General features: G+C 41.7%; 4 protein-coding genes across 4 annotated transcripts; 3 read left to right on the top strand and 1 right to left on the bottom strand.

The window, feature by feature from the left end:
- Window positions 1–1,287: 1,287 nt before the first annotated feature.
- LOC126368333 (protein lethal(2)denticleless) lies at window positions 1,288–4,935 on the bottom strand. The gene is given in 5 exon segments (XM_050012244.1): window positions 1,288–1,818; window positions 1,820–3,260; window positions 3,988–4,099; window positions 4,415–4,596; window positions 4,682–4,935. Coding segments are annotated over 5 exon segments (1,920 nt in total). The 5' UTR covers window positions 4,725–4,935; the 3' UTR covers window positions 1,288–1,676.
- A 2,281-nt stretch (window positions 4,936–7,216) lies between these two features.
- On the top strand, window positions 7,217–9,694 carry LOC126368404 (uncharacterized). Its single transcript, XM_050012377.1, has 2 exons — window positions 7,217–7,593; window positions 7,676–9,694. Exon 2 carries the CDS (start codon window positions 7,680–7,682, stop codon window positions 9,486–9,488), a length of 1,809 nt encoding a protein of 602 aa, XP_049868334.1. The 5' UTR covers window positions 7,217–7,593; window positions 7,676–7,679; the 3' UTR covers window positions 9,489–9,694.
- A 2,124-nt stretch (window positions 9,695–11,818) lies between these two features.
- LOC126368482 (3-oxoacyl-[acyl-carrier-protein] reductase FabG-like) lies at window positions 11,819–14,246 on the top strand. The gene is made up of 4 exons (XM_050012504.1): window positions 11,819–12,250; window positions 12,616–12,841; window positions 13,144–13,230; window positions 13,530–14,246. The coding sequence occupies exons 1-4, from the start codon at window positions 11,985–11,987 to the stop codon at window positions 13,767–13,769; spliced, it is 819 nt and encodes a 272-aa protein (XP_049868461.1). The 5' UTR covers window positions 11,819–11,984; the 3' UTR covers window positions 13,770–14,246.
- A 590-nt stretch (window positions 14,247–14,836) lies between these two features.
- LOC126368481 (3-oxoacyl-[acyl-carrier-protein] reductase FabG-like) lies at window positions 14,837–17,223 on the top strand. The gene is made up of 4 exons (XM_050012503.1): window positions 14,837–15,238; window positions 15,348–15,573; window positions 15,898–15,984; window positions 16,357–17,223. The coding sequence occupies exons 1-4, from the start codon at window positions 14,961–14,963 to the stop codon at window positions 16,588–16,590; spliced, it is 825 nt and encodes a 274-aa protein (XP_049868460.1). The 5' UTR covers window positions 14,837–14,960; the 3' UTR covers window positions 16,591–17,223.
- The last annotated feature ends 3,184 nt before the right edge of the window (window positions 17,224–20,407 follow it).

Here is a 20,407-nt window from a genome sequence, read left to right as displayed (position 1 = left end):
GCTCCTCCTTCTCGCTCTCCTTCTTCTCTTTTCCCGCACACATCGAGTTTTTAAATACTTGTCTCTTAGTAAGGTTTTTACATTGCCAAAATGAGTCTTTCATAAAATTGTGTAATTTTATCACATATATTAAATGCATATGATCCCGGTCACGTGAGGCCCGTGTTGCCCTACGACATAATCCTGGCCATAGATTTCCTTCTGTAGAAGGCCAATAATAATATGGCCAGGTATGGAAAGGATACATCCTTTCCATAGATAAATTTTCCTTCAGGAAAATACTTAAATGAAAATGATCATTAACTGATATATTGGTTCATAGCCGTTTATGGCAATATGCCAAATTGAGGTACCCTTTTGGTGTCCACCCAATAATTTAATTCGTCCACGTTATTCATAAAGGGATTGGGAGGATGCACAGAGCGGGACGAAAGCACTGGGTGGGTGGTGAACAGCAGCGAGAAGACGGTGCATTGCTTTAAATTGATTTATCCGCTTCAACACGTTCAAGTTTCATCTTTGTAATAGCGTAATCACATGTATAATCACGTATTACCTTGCAACATAAGCAACACGGCCTTCCGGCGGACTGGGAGCACAGAGTACTTTCTATCATACTGGGGGTTTGCAACGGTGAGTCACGGACTAATGTCACGGATAGGTTGTCTACCACAAGTCTATGGATCACAAAAAGATTTATGGTAAGTATATGGTTTCAAATGACACTTCTTGTCAGCTTATACCAAATTATTTAATCTTTGGCTAACACTCGACCACCCGAAGCTCTAACCAACAATAATAATAGGAACAATAAATAAAATATGGAATAAGATATTAATTTCAGGACGAATACGCTTCAGAATGGAGGCGGTTCTGTTCTAGCATAGAATAAGGAATACTACTACATATAGAACGGCAACTCTCCGCTCCCCACCAGCGGCTGAGCTAGGTTTAACTCACCCCCTCGAACAGTTTAGACTTGAATCGTAAAGGCTGCGCGCGGATGTTTTTATTTATTATCAGTTTATAGTTCGAATTTTGAAATTGGACCCCGATGTTCTTTCGTCTCATTTGAATATTTGATCTCACAGTAATTGCCCGCGCTGGCTCACCTGCGCAGCGCATAGTCCCAACGAATCTCGCCAGATACCTTCGTTTGAGATGGTCCCGAGCGTCATGCCCTCGGTCTTGCTAGACTTCTCTTGCCCTGCCGCTGGAATCTTCGGTTATCTCGACGTAATATTTATATATCCCGGGTAATATCGATGTAAAATAAAAAATACGACATTAGCGCTCCTAATGTTTTATTGGCATCCGAAGAATTCCTTGTGATTCGGCCCGCTTCTCGATAGCTTAAGACTACATAAATGCCTCTATTCGGTCACATAACACATGAATTTCATATCGAATAAAAGTTCCAAAGTGTCAACTTAACTTAAAATCTACATGCAAACTGAAATACTCCCACACGATCGACGCACATACGCATTATCAATGTCACCACAAGACCTTCGAAATTTGTGTTGAACTAAAATGATAATTAATTTCATAAATATTCAGTGAAAGTTTCAAATCCTTCAAATATTTGGACACAATAAATCTAGATCCATAGCGTCATCTATGAATAACAATAAATACATTATTATAGGAAACAATCGGTCCAGGGACACTTAAATCTAAACTTTTTCCTTAATAGTAAAATACTTAAGTAAAGTGCCAGATCTCTTATTCGACTTGGGAGTCCTCTCCGACACAGAGGAACGGCGGGCGGGCGCATTCTCCTTGGGGCTGAGCGGCGCCGACGAGGGGGGGCGCGGCGTCCGCGTGCCGACCGCGCTTCTCCCGCGACATGAGCGTCAGCCAGTCCGGCGCCTCCGCCTTGCGCTTGCCCGGCGACATGAGCCGCAGGTGCGGCGCCGACCCGTCGCGCACGTAGTCCGGCAGCGCCGCCGTGAACTGCCGCACGCGGCTGCGCGGGGACTCGGGCGGCGTCGCGGGCCTCGGCGGCGTCGCGGGCCTCGGCGGCGTCGCGGGGCTCGGCGGCGCCCTGTTGGGGCTCAGCGGCGCCAGCACGGCGCGCGGCGCCGCGTCCCGGGGCGGCGTGCGGAGGTCGCGGGCCGCGCGCTGCCACGGCTCTGCGTCGGCGCCGCCCGCGGGCTGCAGGCGGCGCCGCTTGGGCGGGCTGCCGGCGGCGGGCCGCGCGCGCTTGGCGGCCGGGCCGGCCGGCTCGTCGGCCATGAGCGCGGCCAGGCAGCGGCGGCCGCGCGGCGCGCGCTCGGCGGGCGCGGCGGCGCGGCGCCGCTTGAGCGAGGTGGGCGTGGCGTCGGCGGGCCGCCACTGCGGCGCCGGCGGGCTGGCGGCGCGCGGCGGGCTGGCGGCGCGGCCCTGCAGCGCGGCCGGCGCCGCCAGCTCGGGCTCGGCGCCCACGCGCCACACCATGTGCCTGGCGTCGTCGCTGCAGGTGACCAGCAGCGGCTCGCAGGGGGCGGGCGCCCAGGCGGCGCACGTCACCTCGGCGCGGTGGCCCGCCAGCCGCACGAGCGGCCGCGCCGCGCGCACGCTCCAGATGTACGCGTGCTTGTCGCTGCTGCCGCTCACGAGGTAGCGGCAGCACGGGCTCAGCCCCGTCTTGATGTAGAAGGTGCCGTTCTCGTGGCCGACGTAGCGCCGCTCGGGCACCGCGGAGTACGTCGAGAGGTTGAAGCAGTAGATGACGTTGTCCATGCAGCTCGCATACAGCCGCACGCGCGCTTCGTCCACGATCAGGTTCGTGTAGCCGTTCTTGGTGGAGCTCCCGCAGTACGGGATCGAGTGCTTCGGGAGGGGCTCCCGCGTGTACGCGCTGTAGTTCTTGCGCATATCCCACGCCTTGATGTTGCCGTCGCACTCGCCGCAGGAGACGAGCGTGCGGTCGTCCTGGAACACGAGCCCCGTGATGCTGACGGCCCGCTGTGTGTCGAGGCGGCGCCGCGAGGGCGTCCGCGGCGCGGCGTGGCAGCGGCTCAGCTGGTTGTCGGGCCGCAGCACCAGCGCGGCGGGGCCCGGGCCCTGCTGGCTGTCGGGCCGCAGCACCAGCGCGGGCGCGGCCGCGGCCCGCACGTCCCACACCAGCACGTGCCCGTCGCGCGCGCCCGTGGCGAACACGCACGGCTCGTAAGGACGGAACACCGCGCACTTCACGGACCGCGTGTGGTTGGAGAACACCAGCACGCGCTTCGGGGCGCCCTCAGCCACGTCCCATAGGCACGCCGTGTGGTCTCCTGTGATGACCGAAAGTGATAAGGAGCCCATATCAGGATAAAGTAGCTTCTAATAACGATCACACAACCCCAAAGTTATGAGTGCATCATACATTGTTATAGAGCATACAGACTTGATGTTAGCAAATAAACTAAAATAAAACTAAGACTTTTTGGCTCTCCCAGAGATCCCATAAACTTAAAACAACCTTATATCTTAAAATAAATAATAATAATAAAAAAATAATAATAAAAATGTTTTTATTAAAGGTAAAAACCCAATAATTACATAATAAATATAATTGTAATAAGTACCAACTACATTGATTATGTCTTGGTTCTAATGGGATATTCATATACTTGTAAGATGTTCTTGTATTTATTTCACTTAATTTTTTAGATTATATTTCTAGAATTTGACATTCTGTACCCTTGTTCTTTCCTTCTTCTAAGTATAACTACCATTTAAATTAACAATAATAACCTTTAAATTTTTTGTATAATTTATATTCATCACAGTGAACTACTATTGACAACTTATAAGGCAGCAGGCAGGCAACAGATTTGTATAACCTGAACGAATTTATGAAGCATCACACACTAATAAGAGATTATTATGATGATTTTATTGAATCAATATACCACTATGAATAAATGTGAATCAAAGCCGGAGGTTATGGCCCAGCTTAGGAGTATTGAGATGAAAAGATGGCTGTATGATAATGAGCCCTTGTAACAATAGACTTACCAGAAACAGTGACAAAGTTCATGTGTCCCGGCATCCACGCCAGGTCAAACACAGCATTATTATGACACTGGAACCCTTCCAATGTACTCTCACTGCCTGATTTAGAAATATTCTGCAAAACACAATAGAATGCACTGTAAATTACTCAATAAATTAAAAACAAAAATGTATCAGAGAACACTTATTGGTAGTCAATATTAATAAATTATTATTTTCCAGTAGAACTATGACGGTGGATCACAATCATTGTTTTCAAACTACATGACCAACTTTAGATGGAAATATATGTTTCTAGACAGCTATTACTAGCTAAAGTCAGGTTAGTTTCATTAGTACAGGGGTTACGATTTGCATATGTGAGTATTTCATGAATTTGTTATCGAATTTTAGTCTAACAGTACCAATGTTCTGGTGGATCATAACATACCTGTATCGCGACGCGACCGTCTTCGTTGGCGAGGGCGAGGATGTGCTCGAGCCCGCGGGCCTCCGCGAACCGGCACGCGAATATTGGGGGATCATCCGCCCCCGGCGCCGCCAGACCGTGGAATGAGTCCGCTTCGCGCACTACCAGCCTTTTCAAGACATTGTCGTACCCAGGTCGGCAGACTGAAAACATATAAATCACCTTATTTAAACTGCGCTAACCCAGCAGATAAATATCTTCAACAAATGTCTAAGAAATTATACTCACAAATGCCGAGCTGACGGTCAATCAAGCGCTGAATATCGTTCATGATTTTGCCTTTATCATTTTTTACACAGAATACACCGACAACATACACCAACTCAAAGTCCTAGCATAGAACTTTGTCTAGATCTTTCTACACAATAATACTTTCGCTCGCAGTCAACAGAACAGAATGCGATATGACGATAACAATGATGAAAATGAAGGAAGGCGCGAAAACATCGTACTTGTCAATATTACGTTTTGTTTTACGTTGTCGATATTTGCTATAATGTGATTAATTTTATATAATACAGACTAATTGACAATATATAAATCAATATTATTAACACAGTACAAATTTTAAATAGGTCTAAGGTATAATTAAAATTGAATAATGTGATTATACCCAAAATTAAATTGATATATGCATTTTAAAAAACTGTAGTGTAGATAGTAGGGTTGCAACGATATATCGGAAAACCGATAAATATCGATATATCGACGCCTAAAAATATCGATATTTATCGATATCGACGAACGCCGATATCGATATATATCAATATCGAAAAAATCAATATATCGAAAAAAAAATATCGAAAACCCCACCCAATTTAAAAGACACAACACTGACTATCTAAAACCGATTTTGTTGTGTTGTAGTCTGTCTTAGGCTGTATGGGTTATGTGCCTTTGCCTCTTCTTCAGAGTGGACGAAAATAACAAAAAAAAGTTGTCTCTGGTCGTAACGGCGGTTGGTTGTTGTACTTGTTTGTTGACTTTGTTGATTTACCGTTAATATGAAGAGAAGTAAACTGTGGTCGTATTTCAAAAAAGAAGACAGTGATGCCGTTTGCACACTTTGTAATAAACGAATTAAAACATCTGGAAATACAAGCAATCTAGCATCACATATGAAACACAAACATCCAGAAAAAGACGTATTTCGCCTCATCTGGTCGCACTCACCGTCCCCTTTACAACTTGCACCTGAAAACTCCCCCCCTATTCTACGCAAATGTACGGTGACTTTTTTACCGTGCAGGCCGTCAAACTGTGGAACGCGCTACCCAGGGTCACTCGGGAATGTGACACGGTGGGTAGTTTTAAAAGGAACTTGAAGGATTATTATTTGAGTCTTGCTTGAGTTGCATTAGTCGTATTTGTATGCATTTTATTTACTTATTTATTTAGGTATATATATTGTATATAGTGTGTATTTTTATAAACCAATATAGAAAGTATATAATATGTTTCTATATCTATGAAATATATATTATATTATAATTTATTTAAATGTGGTTTGTAGGTTTAGGTTAATATTGGCCCCGATTCCTGCAGACATCTCTTAATTTTACTTTAAGTTATACCTGTCATTTTCTTATCCGCCGAAAAGGAAAGGGACGGATGATTGACAGCTCTTAATTTTAGGAAGAATGAGTAAATAAATGAATAACCCGGGCGAATTTTTAGACGGTTGTTTTAGATTTGTGCTTAAAATTGACGTGTGTTCCATAAATTTTATGCTTGTCGATTACCCGTCCCTTTCCTTTTCGGCGGATAAGAAAATGACAGATATAACCTAAAATAAAATTAGATGGTATTTACAGGAATTAGCACCATTGTGTCTTATATTAGTATAGGTAATTGAGTAATTTCTAAATCATTTGTACGCGTATGTATGTCTATCTATATAATATTATACGTTGAAAGTCTCTCTTGTCACTTAGGTCAGCTGGAAGAAATCTCTTTGTTTAGAGATAAGCTTGCCTGTACTATCTGTTTTCTTTGTATGTTTCTTGTGTCTGTGTCATTGTGTACAAATAAATAAATAAATAAAATAAATAAATATCGATATATCGTCCCACCAGTCCGATATATCGATATATCAATATCGACTTAATTCGATAAATATCGATATCGATATATCGATATTTTTAAAAGTTTTGCATCCCTAGTAGATAGACGTTTTTTTTTTTTGTTTTGTTTTTCCCCGAAGGGTAAGGCAAAGGGAACTATGCCCATACAGCCATGTCTTACGTATTTTTTTTCTTGATGATTAATGAAATGATGAAAGGTGATGATGATGAAACCTAAGCCCCCACCCTCGGAGTAGACTCCTACTCCGAACCCCAAACGAATTAACTCAAAAGTCCGCATAAACTTTTGAGTTATGAAGCGGCTTCCCGGCACGAAGCGAAAATAGGCAGATACACTTTGTTTATTGAATACTCCAATATAATAACACTCGCGAATGTCTTCCGACTAACTTGATGCGATCATTAACCACAAAACACCACTTCGTATTAATTATTTAGATTACTCAATGAAGAAAGCAACTGTCCCGTTCCCGTTTCCCGCCGAAAAGCCGTGTAGATAGACGAATGAAAACAAAACGCAATTTTTTTATTTTTTTTCAAAATCGTTTATTGTTCTCGATTTTAGAGTTTTTGGTAGAATCGTAAGAATAGGACTATAATATTTTCTTTTTATCTCTAAAGCGCTCTATGCGATTCTATGTTCTCTAAGAAATCTTTAATTCTACAAAATAAACGCGAATAAGCCGCCATATTCCCTTGTACCTATGTATAGTTTAGTTTTTTTATATTTCTAATATCAATTTTCTCTTTACAGTTTGTTACTTTAACACTGTAGATGCGTAATTATTTATGTTTTGTGTTATGTGTTCAGAATAAAAAGAACGTGTGTGACATTTGTTACGGATACTAGAAAAAAATTACATGTACCAACGAGCGAAATATTCCTCTTTGGTACGTTCGTTCGTATTTACACCGTATAAGATTTCGGCAGCAGAAACAGTAACGACGATCACCTAATATTATTGCACCCTTGCACCGTATCTAATAAAAGTGTCTATAATATTTCATACGTCTTTTTGCTGCCAGTAAATATTGTGTTCTCCAACAACACATATAGTAAGTATCTCGCCTATCTTCTGTAATTTGAATTGGTTAAAGCTTAAGCAGATGATGATGAGACTTCCATTTGGCATTTCAGGTGTATGGAATGTGAGCAAACAGAGCATGGATATAAGGGCGTTGAGGAATGGCAGGCAAGCGCGGCGCGGCGGAGTGGCGTCAAGCGCAAGCTCGGAGGTGGTGATGTGGGCCACTTGCGGCTGGACGTCGCCGCTACAGTGCGTGGCGCGGTTGCTGCGCTCCCAGGCTGCCACCGTCTACTCGCTGTTCACCACCCACCCAGTGCTTTCATCCCGCTCTGTGCGCCTCCCGATCCCTTTATGAATAACATGGATGAAATAAATTATTGGGTGCACACGAAAAGGGCACCTTGCCTTATGAATTATGACAATCTCATTAAAAAACAGAGTGAAACAATTCAGGACTTGAAAACTTTGAACAGTGAAAGGAGTATTGCTGAAGAAGTGCCTTCCCCCAAGAAGAAGCGGCGAAAGCTGTCTCTATTAGAAGAAGATTGTACTTCTGTGGACAAGCAGCAGAATTTATATTTTGAACCTTCTCAAAATAAACAACGCACTGTGCTGAGCAGTTGCAAATCTGAGACTCTTGAGTCTGATATTGATTTTAACATTAAAAACTCTTCAATCCAGAATAAACCTAAAAGGTTAAAAGCAAATAAAAGTGGTCGAACATTACACAAGAAAAATAAAGTAGTCACATCAACTCCTTTAAGACGGAGCCTGAGAAGGGCACAGCATAGCAGTAGCAAAAACGATCAATTAAATGTTTCTTACGATTTCACCACTTTGAATGATAGCAATGTGCACACACATACAAACAGTAATCAGAAAACAGTGCAAAAATCAAAAAAGTCTACAACTAGAATACATGATCTAAATGGGAGTATTAATGTTAAAAATAATGTAGATTTAGCCAACAAATCAAAAATCAATACCCCACAAAATGGTCAGTTTGAAGATTTAAGTGATGTATCTGGTTTCACTGCTAACTACATTAGATCCACCAAATTGCACTCCAATATAAAATCTAATAGAAACTTGAGGAGTAAAAGCAGCAGGAATCTTGTGAAGGAGTCTCGACAAGACTTGCAGAAAAATGACACTAAAATGTTGGTTTGTGTAAATAAGTCAGTGAATGCCACAGCTGAGCTTCCTAACAATTCTGTCCTTAATTGTAGCACAGACTCCTCACAAAATGTTATTAATTTGATAACAACAAAATCGAATGACAAGTGTGTGAAAGTGAATAAAAGTACATCTTTACTTAAATTTGTAGATTTAAAATGTACCAAAACCAAGGAGAGTGATAGTAATGTAAATTTGGACAGCACTAAACAGACTAGCAAAACTGACCCAGATATTTCCTTTCCATCACGGAGTACGAGTAACTCGAGATATCCAAAGCGACACAAGAACCACTCCACAGAGAAGGACATCATGATCAGTCCTTGTAAGGTGTTAAGCAAACCTAATGTGAACAAGAGAAGAAAGACAAATATCACTATTGAGTTCAACAATTCTGATCGAAAAGAGAATCCAAAGGACTCTTTTCTTTCCAAAACAAGAAGTGGTAGAAACGTAGCCCTCACGCCGCGACAAGCAGACAATGCCGTTATGGTTTACAGTAACTCCACAGAACAGGTGAGCTCTCTGAACACTGTTAATGTGGCCAGCTTGCGGGGCGACAAGAGTAGGCAGAAGAATACGCGTTTGTCACATAACTATAGGTCCTTTGCAAAGAAGACTATGGATCAAAGTGGGATGTCTTTACAGAGGGAAAGATCCATAAGGGAAAAAAGTGGGTTTGCTGCATGTTTCTCAGATAGTGATGAAGGTAGTGAAGCACTCAAACAAAGGAAATTCTTCTGTTAATTTATTAGTAGACTAGGAAAATTAAGAAAATCAGATCAAACAGTTCGCGTAGTTTTAGGAAAAAAGATATTCCCAAGGTTTTCAATTTCAATATTTTAAAAAAAACTGTCTAAAGGCATTCAGTTTTTGGGGGAGGGGCCCCACTACTGGCTCACCCCTACACCCGAGGACTTTTAGAATGTTTATCACTACACTTCAATGAATAAGTTGTCCATAATAAATAAATAAATAAATAATTATTTCACATAGTTTCTTTAAAAAAAACTGCACAAATTATTTGGTCTAATATTCAATTAAGTGGATAATTTTCTTAGACTACAGTTGAAAAATAATGCCTAGAATATAAAAACTCAGAACCTGATAAAATAGGTGCTGTAACTTACATTACAGCTATAGTATGGAAGTGTAATGTCCTACTAGTTTCCAATTATCTTATTTTACTATGAGTAAATTGTTCCATTGGTCACTCTGAGCATGCTGTGCAAGGGAATTGATAGATGACATCTTGGACTTGTACTACCCAAGCCTCTATAAATGAAGACACTAATATCAAAAGTAGTAGTGCAGCCAGTTATACATCGTATTTTAATGGATTCTGGGTTGCATTGGTGTTCATATGTAATTTTGAATTCTGTACATTGTAAGTGACAAGCAACCTGAGTTGAGATGTGTGTACTCTAATGTTCTTGCCTAGAAAGCTGTTGCATATTATGTTTCTTTAGTTTTTGATACGCTATGACATTGTATAAGGTGTCTGTATTACTGTTATATGTAGACTACATAGTGGAATTGATTCAAATATGTATATTAGCAAATGTAGGCACCAAGTAACTCATAATTTGAGTATATTCTCTACACTGCTCCGTGCCTGTACTTGTATCCTGATATGCCTATCATATTGAATGTAACTATTGAATTCAATACATAGCTATAAACTTAGTATTAGTGATTATATGAAATTTTTGTATATGCGTAAGGTCACATCATTGTCAAAAACTAAGCACTAATAGAATAGCGAAGCAAATACAATTTGTTCGCAAAATTAATCATACATATAGAGTGCCATTCATTACACAGGCAATGTAAAATATTGGAAAATTTCTTTATCAGTAATTATTATATTAATAGTTGGAATAAAATGTTCTCAGTCCATTGAAGCACTATTTTATTATTACTTGTCAGTCTAATTGCTTCATTAACTGTGTATGTGATACAAAATTTTCCAATGTTTTAAATATCTCATGTGTAAGTATGAGTGATGAATAATTAAATTAATTACGTCGGCTCTGCGCACGCCTCATGTCATAGCCTAGCCTTGTACCTTCTGCAAAACTCAGTCACTGCTCTTGAATCACACGACTGCTAAAAACCGGTGGTTGAGTCGAATGTCAGGAGGTATAGCTGTTGTAACTTGAGTTGTTCGAACGAGGCGTCGCGGTCGTCGCAGAGTTTGCTATTGGCCATGACACAAGTTATTTCGGAACGTAATCGTCGAGTGTCGGATATCCAGAATTTTACTTTTTATTTGTGATACAGCTCCTCTATTTGCTATTTGACACAAAAGTTGCGAAGAATTTGTGACACTTATTTAGTCGACGCTTATTTTCATTGATATCTCATGTGATATGACCGTTAGTAATGTCGCGGAGATACGCAGCATCCTGTATTATTTGTGTAGCGCCACACGAGACGTTAGCCGAACAAAAATAAAATGAAAATGTATGGCGATAGCAAGTCACGTGACATTTAGGTAACTAGAACAGCCTGTGGCGTTACGATAAACATCAAGTAAATTACGTAATAATGTCCATGGCTCCAACATGCCCGTTTATAAAATTATCCTGTAATATATCTGTACCCTAGTGTTACGAATTTAATTTAAAATTACATGGTAATAATGTATTTGCCTTGTGAGTTTTTTTACTACAAATATATTACCCGAAATGTAATTGTATTATTGGTTTACTTTTTTATCGCCTGTATAACGTCGTACGTAACTATATACGAAGTAACAGATTTATTCTTGACTCTTTTTCGGAGGCAATTTAAATTCAAAAATATCCTTATTCAATAGGTAACATAGTTACACTTTGAATCGTCAAATTTTTACATAACGAATGTCTCATCCGCATGAAACTACTGCACAGGGCCCTAGAAGTTCTTAAAAAATATATAATTACACCAATTATTATGACACCAAGATAAGCTTACCTTCGCACAGCTAACACTTACCGTTAGGTGTCGTCGAGACTAGCACTCGAACATAGACCATCGGTACTTAACAAAGATACCTTATTATATGACTGAAGTAGTTTGAACACAATACCTACATGCATGCCAGACGTATCTACGTATGCTGCAGATAACGGAATATGAGTTCTACAGACCGTTTGGCGATCGTAGTTAAGTTCCCACACCACATCGCGCGAGATAACGGACAACTCGCGTTCCTCTGTTGACAAGCGATTTTTTTTATTTATTTAACTAATAAGCGATATGGCCAGTAAACCAGCTACGATGGACTTCGAAGGCAAAGTGGTATTAGTGACGGGCGCAAGCGCAGGTATCGGGGAAGCGATCGCCTTGTTGTTTGCTCGACGGGGCGCGAAGTTGGCGCTGGTGGGGCGCAATGAGTCTGCGCTGCGGGCCGTGGCGGAGCGCTGCCGGGCGAGCGGGCGGGACGCGCTGCCCCTGGTGGCGGACCTGGCCACCGACGCTGGCTGTGAGAACGTCGCGAAACTCACCCTTGAGCATTTCGGAAGGTTTGTTTCTTCATTCTGATTTCCTAATTACCTAGTATAGTAATTATAGTGACCTTCTAAGGCTTGTCCTGTCTAGCCTGGAGTCTCCCGCTGCTGGGCAAAAGCATTTATCCATGGCTACATTTCATCCATGGCTCTTTCTTCAGTGCTTCCTCTGGCCAGCTTTCTGAGGCAATCCGGTCAAATAGTGCTTTCGTTTTCCACTGGATATTCAGTGGCACGCCTGAGGATTAAAAAAGAAACTTAGGCGACCTAGTCAAGAGCTCCGAATCATGATTTTATAACGCCTGATATGGTCGTTCGTCCATCCCCACGTTTTCAAGCACATAGTTTATACGTTGGGTTTGAAGTATGTAACTTCACAGATTGGACGTGCTTGTAAACAACGCGGGCGTGGGGGCTCGGACCACACTCGAGAAGACTGACATGGAGATATTTGACCAAGTGTTTGCACTGAACGTGCGCGCCGTGTACAATCTGACGCGGCTGCTTGCCCCGGCGCTGGTGGCAACGCGGGGCAACGTCGTCAACATCTCTAGTATCGCCGGCTCTACCACTTACGTCGGCTGCTTGCCGTATAGCATGTCAAAGGTGAGTAATACTAAAATAAGGCTAGATTTTGGTTTATACAAATGCCGCAAATAAAAACGCATGCCAATGCTGGCGAGGAGTGTACTATAGACTTCTGCCTACCCCTTCAGGGATACAGGCATGATGCTATGTGTACGTGATTTCTACAAATCTGCTCCAAATTTTGTTCTGTTTGTAGCTAAGCACTCCTGAATGATTGTCAAGCGACTGGTTGATTGTTGTTGGTAAGCGGCTTAAACAGGCGATAATCACTTCTCAATTTTCGGTATTACGAACTGCCTAAGTACCTATTTGATTTGCAGGCAGCGCTGGATCACTTCACCAACTTAACAGCATTGGAGCTGGCACCTAAAGGTGTCCGAGTGAATACTGTCAGCCCGGGATTAACTGTAAGTAGACCATACGCCATACCCCGTCCAGTTGAATGAGAGGAGGCCTGTGCCCAGCAGTGGGACGTATATGGGCTGTTCAGGCCGATCTGAACAACCAACGCAAAATGTGTGGTGTACCCGCGTATCACCGAGCTTTATTAAGAGGTGAGCCGTCTGAAAAGTGCCCATCAGTAAATAGTACGAATCATCATCATCAGCCGGAAAAACCAAGGCTAGCCACAATGACCGATCCTCTGCTGCCCGCATCCAGCGTTTACCGCGACCGTACGAATATTTACTTTACATTTCTTGTTCAGGCGAGCACATTCGTCCAAAGGCTGACAGGCTATACGGACGAGGAGTACGCGGCGTGGCTGCAGCAGTCTGAGCGTGGCATACCACTGGGGCGCGCGTGCGCAGGACACGACGTAGCGGCCATGGTGGCGCACCTGGCGAGCGACGCGAGCGCGCTCGTCACGGGCGTTAACGTGCCCGTCGACGGCGGGCTGCGCTTCAACGTTGTAGCCACTGATCTCGTTAAGAAGCAGGTGAAGTGAGCTCCGCAAGTACCTCCCTCTCTTGTACTTCGTTAACTATATCGTGGTTAGAATGTGAGGTATCAGAATAATGTCAGGTAATCCGCTACTATTATGTCTCTTTAGCGCTAGCTAGGCTGTGACCTAGGTACAGTCATGAGCATTATAATGTACCCACTTTAGGACTCTGTCGCACTAACATATTTGACATTTAGTGAGACTTACAGAATTTCTCAAAAATGTTAATGTAACACGGTACCAAAGTGCATACATATTAATGCTCGTGACCGTACACTATCTTTCTGTATTGCTGCCATGTTAAACAAACTATGTTTAATGCGCTATAATGTCCGCGAAGCAACACTCAGGCCTCCAAGAGATATGAAGATTTATTATTCCATTCGTAGGTTGAACTATGGTAATGTTTACTTATAAGTTATAAGTTTTATTTTTTATATTATCGTTCAAATATAAGTGATCATATGAAAACCGATTTTGTTATTTACTTGTTTCCCGCATAATGGCATTAACTGCTTGGCCGGACAAATTAAGAGCGCTTTCAGCTTTCACCCACTTACGATAATGAGATAACAATGCAATAACTATCAACAAGCTGTATAAGTAGGATTCACTCTATCAGCATGCTTAGACAGATACTTCCCCACTACCTACTTGTTGAAGATAGAGTTAGTCAACAGTCATGAATAGGTACTTTTGTACCTACCTACTGTGTGAGTGTAGTGATTGAAAACAAGGTAAAGACTAGTACCTAAGTACTATAACCGAGAGTTGGATTAAGGATATAAGCCACATGCGAACACATGAACGTCGGAGTTGAAGCAGTCGCCGTAGCCGATATCGGCTGGATCGCATCAATCAATGAGAAAGTTACGAAAATTATTATTTTCCGTGTGCATCAAGCATTGTAGTGTCGTTAAGTAAATAGCAACTTTATTAACAAAACATCAACTCTGTACACTGATAAGATAACAATATACCGTCCCAACAATAACATTTTTAAATATTAAACTATCTCCGTGTGTAACCCTGGATAAAGATAACGTTTTATCATTTCACCAAGGTAGGTACATTATAACTAATAAATATTTTTTAATTGTCATATTACTCGTTGCAATGTTTTAAGTCACTCGATCGCCTATAAACAGTTTGAACGGCAATTTGAAAGGTGTTACCGCATAATACGTAGTTAAAATGGAGGCGGCTTGTGGCGATGTAGCGAGGGAGTTTGCGGACAAAGTGGTGCTGGTAACAGGAGCGAGTGCGGGCATAGGGAAGGCGACTGCGCTTCTGTTTGCGTCGCGTGGAGCGCGGCTGTCCCTCGTGGCGTGGGACGCCGACGCCTCCGCCCTGCAGGCAGTAGGGCTCCAGTGCCGCGCCTACGGGCACGAGCCGCTGCTGATACATGTAGACTTGTCTACGGATGAAGGCTGCGAGCGGACTGCTAAAGACACCCTGGCAAAATTTGGGAGGTGAGAGCTTCTACCGTGAATGTTTTTTTTTTACTTCTTGTGTTGTTGGTCTAAACCACCGATATGAAGCTTGTTACCACACGCATATACCAACTTACGCAACTCGTAGATTGGACATCCTGGTAAACAACGCGGGGATCGGGGGTTGCACCACGCTCGAGAAGACCGACATGGCCACATTCGACCGCGTGTTCGCCCTGAACGTGCGCGCCGTGTACAACCTGACGCGGCTGCTGGCGCCGGCGCTGGTGCGCGCGCGCGGGAACGTCGTCAACGTGTCCAGCACCGCCGCGGAGGTCGCCTGCGTCGGCCTGCTACCCTACGCCATGTCCAAGGTCACTATTGCCCGTTAAATAAAACCAAATTACCTACCTAAATATTTATGACATGTATCTATCAATCAGAACACCACTCTCGAGAGTAGAACTCTAAAGTGAGTTTATGAAGAGGTTTCAAGTTTACTTTTATGTGGTTGTTTTGTTGCTTTAATTTTTCCATATCTTCCATAAGCTGTCGGCTCTTATTTAATTTTGTCCTTATTGTCGCCGGACTAAGGTACGGTGAGTGCCCATTAGCAACCAGTGGCCCTAGTGCTTTAAAAACGTAGTCAGTACTGTACTTACCTACTTGTTAGATGACTTGTCTGTTTCCGTGCGCAGGCTGCAGTAAGTCACTTCACGCGCCTCATCGCGCTGGAGCTCGCGCCGAAAGGTGTCAGGGTTAACGCTGTGTGCCCTGGGGTCGTGGTGAGTCTGTTCAATTTTGATAATTAGCTACCTACATCTTCAATCTTCCATATCAGCCTCTTGTTGGAACTGGAAAACTTTACGACATACTAGCTGAGTGAAGGTACCTCCATTAGTTTAGTTAAGTACTGTGGTAAGTACCTATTTAAAAAGCTGAAAAAACTTTTGCACCTCAATCTCTGTCAACCGACCACTTTCTCGGACCTTATGCATCATAGCTGAAACGAAACGAGATGGGAAGATGTAACGAAATCATAATACGTACCTACTTACTTAAATGTCGTTTGGGTTGTACCAACGTCTCATTTTCACTTTTTCCCTTTATCCCTGTGAGATTTGAGTGAGCTTAACGTTTGATAATCTAACCAACAGGACACCAATTTGGTACAACGTATGACGGGGATAACAGAGGAGGAGTACCGCGAGTGGCTGCGGCAGGCGGAGCGCGGGATCCCGCTGGGGCGCGCGTGCGTCGGCGCCGACGTGGCGGCCATGATCGCGCACCTGGCCGGCGCCGGCGCCGCCGCCGTCACGGGCGCCACCGTGCCCGTCGACGGCGGCCTCAGGTTCATGGGCGCCGGTGCCCTCGTCCCAGGCCAGCTATAATAAAGATATCTTTTAAAATATGATTTATTTAAGCTTTGGTGACATCGAATGCCTATGATTGTATCTAGGAATACTGAGGAATATACGTAAACACTCCTTACAATAAAAAAAATATCTGTCTCTTACTGGCTGGATACGCTACTTCTCATGACAATCGACGAAGGGTTGGTTGCAGTAGTGAGTTTTATAGGCACTGCATCTTTTTCCAAAAGGATTGTTTATCTAATAAGATCGTTAGTAATTATATTGTAATTGGAAAATAATTTCTGACGAGACTTATAACGCCATCTATTGAATTTTTCGAATAACTATAATAAAGAATATTTTAACTTGCTTAACCACGAGGTACATCCGCTATTGTGTACTAGATGGCGCTTTCATACTTGACGCTACTAGCTACAAGATGACGTTACTAGTACTTGTCAATTCGATTATAAGAATAAGTTAGGTTTTTATTTTTACGTTTTATGTCCTCGTAAGGCCTGGATTTCCAGACACAATTTAAACAATGGGATTTGGATTTTAAAAGGACTTTGGGCCTTACGACCATATAAGTACATTAAAATTTAGACAAGTGTAATTCAGTGTAAGAGAGAAAAAAAAATTACAGCTAATAAAAACTTAACTAAACAACTTAAAGTTACTTATTTGCTTTCTTACTTGTATAAAAAGTATATTTTTTTAATTTATATTACCTATGCATTACTTCTATGTAGGTGAGTATGGCATGAAATATACCTACCTAGGTGCCTACTTATTATTTATTATCTACCTAAACTATATTGATACTTAATCACTTATAGCTACCTACAATAATTTCTCATACCACTTGTAAATGCAGTCCACACGGTCTTTGCGTATCTCCAGTGGAGCGGAAGATTTGTACACCTTTCAAGGACACTTGCCTCGTCCATTCTTCCCGGATTCCCACGGCCGACCTGGGACCAGCCGGCCAGAGTAATCTGATTGACTTGTTGACATCTGCCATTGTAACTGCCATTGTTAGGCTCAGATGTTGCCGTGGCTTGAGTGATCCCTTTACTACATTTTTCTATTAGAAGACTTTTTGTTGCTCCGTAATAGGTGAGAACTTTCTATTGGAATTTATTAGGTACTTATTCTTTGTAAAAAATTGGCTGAAGCAGTCTTGGTAAGTAATATTTATGTAAGATAGGAGATATAGCTCAGTTATAAACTTTTAAGGATACCAGCTGACTCATTGAGCATGAATCTAAATACATAAGTACCTACCTACCTATTGTATTATAATATCATTAAGGCTTTTCGGAAATCTAGACACTATACAGGATGTTAGTGACATCGTAACGAAAACTTTGAGGGGGTGATTCAGGCCATGATTTTGAGTTAATTTTTTTTTTAAACTTTATTTAAGAGCTTAGTCACAAACAGAAACTATGTCGCTCTATAAGGCAACAAAAATGAGTACTAAAAATAAATTACATTATTTATCTTAAGTTTACGCCTATATTGACCAATTTATAAAGTGCTTTGGCCTTTTTCGATAATGGGTTTGCCAAAGCAATGTTACATCCTCCAACATATCTTAAATCATCAAAAGTATTGTACAAATTGAACCGATTTTGAGTTAGTATCAAGTGGAATTTTCCACTTGATACCTACTTTATAAAGAAGAAGATGTAAGGAGAATGGAGTAGAAGAAGAAAAATGTTATAAAGAAGAGGAGAGAGAGTTGAGAAAGTGCTGCTTGACTTGTCCTTTAAAAGCATCGAACGACGGTGCCCTTCGAATGGATTCTTTTATGATTAATTACTTAGGTGTATACCGCGCAAATCCAGGATGTTTTAAAAAAGGCTAGGTCAAGAGTAGGTACTCCCGGCGAGCATGCATGGAATAAGCGAAAGTCATCATCGTCATCTCTAAGAATAGAATAGAAGTCATTTATTTTAGATATAAGTAGGTATTTTTACACAGCTGGAGTGAACATAGTAATTACAAACTTATTTCTAACAAGGGACGTCAGCTCAGCAATATGTTGTGACACTCCGACATTGAGGGAGTGCCACAACGCCGATTTTCAGCTGTGCCCCAAAAACACTAAAAAAATTTGCGTATTTTAAAAAATCTTGTAAAAGCCCCACGTAAATACTGATACAGCACACATTGTGTCAACTAGAGGTGGTTTGGTAACGCGATACTGTGGCTACTGTTTTCAGAGCCATGTTTTGTGTTGCATCTCACATTTCAGTGGTCCTACACAAACATCGCGCCTGCTCCTCCGAGTGTTATTCCGTGTTTATTTTATATTTGTAACTCTGGTGTCCCTATAGTACACGTTTCTCTCTTTATTTCTTTACTGGCACACCACCAACACTGTCAACTTCCACATGTTTATACTAAAATATTACTCTTGAATATTGTAATCAGAAATCAGAAATCAGAATCATTTATTCAACGTAATTATCATGGATAAACTTGTTGAAGGTCAATGTAACATTTTTGAATTTACGTCATTTCGCAAGGTGTTATGGCTGAGGAGAAGAAATGACAAGAAACTGCAACAGCAACACATCTTTTAAAAACCAATGAGGATATACATTACAAGTTATTTAATAACTAGAGGAACACATTCAATACCAGACATTTTTATCATTTAGGTAGTCATTAATCTTATAATAAGCTTTTTTACATAAAGTAAGCTTCACGTGAGCTTTAAATTTATTTTCTGACAAATTTAAAATATTATCTGGTATTTTATTGTAAAAACGTATACATAACCCCAAAAAAGATGAATTTAATTTACTTAATCTAGAATTTTGAATAGCAATTTTATGTTTATTTCTTGTATTGTAAGTATGCCTTTCACAGTTTCTCGGAAGGAGAGATAAGTTTTTACGTACATACCTACATAATGTTTTCATATATATATTGACTTGCGACCGTCAGTATATTTATTTCTTTAAACAGCTCCCTCAAAGAGTCCCGACAACGCAGCTTATAAATAGCGCGAACTGCTCTTTTTTGAATGATGAAAATAGTTTCTACATCAGCGGCTCGACCCCACAGCAAAATACCGTAAGACATTATGCTGTGGAAGTAGCTGAAGTAGACAAGTCTAGCCATTTACCTAGCTAGTCTTTTTCTTGTCGTGTAGGTTGCGAGGTGGAATACCAGCCTCATCAACCCCTGACATGACTCACGTAACGATTACTCACCTACATCAGTAAATAACCGGGACCAAAAGCTTAACGTGCTTACGAAGCACGGATCATCTGACTTTCGGACAATCAGGTGATCAGCCTGTAATGTCCTAACCAAACTAAGGATCACAAAGTGATTTTTATGATATGTCCCCACCACACATCGTGAGTCCAACGCTCAACCACTGGACCACAGAGACCTAGCTAGTAGAGGATGAATGACTTCACAAAGAACTACAAGTCTTACGGAGATAAACTACTAGTTACTTAGTGTACCCGGCCGTCTTGCACTAAGATATATAATATAAAAAAAAGAGACATATAATATACCTACGTCTATAGGTAGTTTTAATCTTAAATAAAAAATAAGTACCTAAGTACCTAGCACTTACATACCTACCTACTATTCCATACTAATATTATAAAAAGGAAAGTGTGTGTCTGTTTGTTTCTCCGTCTTTCACGGCAAAACGGAACGACGAATTGACGTGATTTTTTGACTGGAGATAGTTAGTTAGTTGAGGGGTGGAAGTTTGTATGGAGCATTCCGCAATTTTCAAGGTAGAAAGCTAAAAATTGGTATGCGACTATTTGTGACTAAAAAAAAATCGTGCATCATTTTTTTATGGAAATTTGCT

The sequence above is a fragment of the Pectinophora gossypiella genome, chromosome 7, assembly GCF_024362695.1.
Source record: "Pectinophora gossypiella chromosome 7, ilPecGoss1.1, whole genome shotgun sequence".
NCBI classification, from domain to species: domain Eukaryota; kingdom Metazoa; phylum Arthropoda; class Insecta; order Lepidoptera; family Gelechiidae; genus Pectinophora; species Pectinophora gossypiella.
Note: the sequence above shows the minus strand (reverse complement) of the source record. Positions and strands in the feature narration are given on the sequence as shown.

Bases quoted from the DNA above. Each gene is read 5' to 3' on its own strand.
- LOC126368404 (XM_050012377.1), top strand. From the start codon at position 7,680: ATGGAATGTGAGCAAACAGAGCATGGATATAAGGGCGTTGAGGAATGG.
- LOC126368482 (XM_050012504.1), top strand. From the start codon at position 11,985: ATGGCCAGTAAACCAGCTACGATGGACTTCGAAGGCAAAGTGGTATTA. The intron at 12,251-12,615 runs GTTTGTTTCTTC...GTAACTTCACAG, and splicing joins ACCCTTGAGCATTTCGGAAG to ATTGGACGTGCTTGTAAACA. The intron at 12,842-13,143 runs GTGAGTAATACT...TTTGATTTGCAG, and splicing joins TGCCGTATAGCATGTCAAAG to GCAGCGCTGGATCACTTCAC.
- LOC126368481 (XM_050012503.1), top strand. From the start codon at position 14,961: ATGGAGGCGGCTTGTGGCGATGTAGCGAGGGAGTTTGCGGACAAAGTG. The intron at 15,239-15,347 runs GTGAGAGCTTCT...CGCAACTCGTAG, and splicing joins ACCCTGGCAAAATTTGGGAG to ATTGGACATCCTGGTAAACA. The intron at 15,574-15,897 runs GTCACTATTGCC...TTCCGTGCGCAG, and splicing joins TACCCTACGCCATGTCCAAG to GCTGCAGTAAGTCACTTCAC.